The sequence below is a fragment of the Pteropus alecto genome, unplaced genomic scaffold (genome assembly GCF_000325575.1).
Source record: "Pteropus alecto unplaced genomic scaffold, ASM32557v1 scaffold214, whole genome shotgun sequence".
Taxonomy (NCBI): domain Eukaryota; kingdom Metazoa; phylum Chordata; class Mammalia; order Chiroptera; family Pteropodidae; genus Pteropus; species Pteropus alecto.
In genome coordinates, this window is record NW_006435787.1 from 934,604 (window position 1) to 936,256 (window position 1,653).

The 1,653-nt window shown below is 66.8% G+C and overlaps 1 protein-coding gene across 1 annotated transcript in view; it reads right to left on the minus strand.

Moving 5' to 3' along the window:
• Nucleotides 1-1,653, minus strand: part of PKD1L1 (polycystin 1 like 1, transient receptor potential channel interacting) — a 64,692-nt gene that overhangs the window by 13,209 nt on the left and 49,830 nt on the right. Inside the window, exons 36-38 of the mRNA XM_025046514.1 lie at nt 1,372-1,639; nt 487-591; nt 107-247 (exon numbers count right to left, since the gene is read on the minus strand). Of these exons, the coding sequence (XP_024902282.1) occupies nt 107-247; nt 487-591; nt 1,372-1,639 (514 nt within the window). The remainder of the gene's footprint in view (nt 1-106; nt 248-486; nt 592-1,371; nt 1,640-1,653) is intronic.

Sequence of the window (1,653 nt, forward strand, 5' to 3'; positions counted from 1 at the left end):
AAAGAGGTGCAGGACTTGGAGCCTGACCACCTCTGTCCCACGAGCTCTTCCTTCGGCCGCATCTCCGAGCGTGGCCCCTGTTTATGTCACCGGGACGCCACCGTACCTGATTCCATGATGCCACAAGACTGAGGTCCACAAACTCCTGGAAAAACCCTTTGTGGAACTGGTTGGTCACCTCCCCAGCAAGAATGGCCAAGTGGCTGGAGGCTGCGCAGCAGGCGAGGCACATTCCAGTGACGGACAGCTGCAAGGCGCAGGCAGGGGGCCGTCAGACAGCGGCGGGCCCGCCGAGACCCGCGGGGCCGGGGTGCGAGCGCTCGTGACCATGGCCATCGCCGCCGCGGCCGTGGCCTTGGCAGGCTGTGAGAACGGCTGCAGAGCAGGACTGCCAAGGGCCTGACCAATTCCAACCCAAATCATTTTTATTCTCGGGTAAGGTTTTTCCCGCTGTGATTCTCTGAAGGACCTGACACGAGCGGCTACCTCTAGCCAGGTGCCCGGTTTTCGCCAGCGGCCGCGGACGCCCTTCTCAGCCATGCCGCAGAGGTGGGAGCACAGGCGGACCAGGGCGAGCACCAGGAAGGCCAGCTGAGGGGACACGGAGGGACCATGAGTTGTGCTCCGGTCTAGACGCCTGGCCGTGCTGGCTCTGACACGGATGTGCCCAGAAGCCTGGCCTCCCTGCTACCAGCCCCCAGGAGCCCACGTCAGCGCACGGCCGCTGGAGGCCCCCCAGGCTGGCACCCATGGGAACCCGCCCTAGGAGAGCCGTGCCTCTCCCGCAGGCCCCAGCCCGGTCCCACTGCGCTTCTGGAGGCCCATGTCCCCCCACATCCACGTGGGGATCCCCGACTCCAAGTGCTGTTCTGCAGATGGGGCCTCTAAGCTCACATGTAATCCCACGGGTGGGTCCTGGTGCTGGGTTGTCCTCACGGGCAGAGGAAGAGACTGCAGACCACTCTGCCCGCCGTGTGAGGACAGCGAGAAGGTGGCCGTCTGCAAGCTGGGAATCGGTCCTCAGCGGCCCCGATCAGGCGGCACCCTGACCTCCACCTCCGCCTCCAGGGCTGAGGGCGCGGGGTCTGCAGTTTACTCCCCGCCCCCCCTGGGCACAGTCCCTTGGGGTGGCGGCCTGAGCTAAGGCCCTGGGGCAGGACCTGGGTCTGGTCCCAACCGTCCTGCAGTGACCACATCCCGTGGACTGTGCCCTGGTGCCAGCCTCACCGATGAGCTGGCTCTCCACAGGGGCTCCTCTGCCTGCGCCCACGCCTAGCGGGCTGCTGGCAGTGTGACGGGGACGGCAGGGTCTGGGTGCAGAGCGGGTGAGTGGCAGGCAGGAGGCTTGGCCAGTGGGGGGCTGTGATCTACACACAGGCGAGTGGCCGGGGCCAGTGGACTTACCTCGAGGAGCGTGAGCAGGTGCCCCCAGACTGAGACTCCATGGAAGACGGCCACCGACTCCACCAGGGCGGAGAGTGCGAGGTCCCCCGCGGGGCGCGTCTCAGCGTGCACGGACACGCTGGCGAGGAGGTGGGTTGGCGGGTTGTAGAGGGCGAAGTGCACGGAGATGGCCCTGGTGCCGCCGTCGATCCACCGGCGGGCTCTGAGCTGGGTCAGGGCGGCGAGGGCTGTGGACCTGCAACGGGCAGT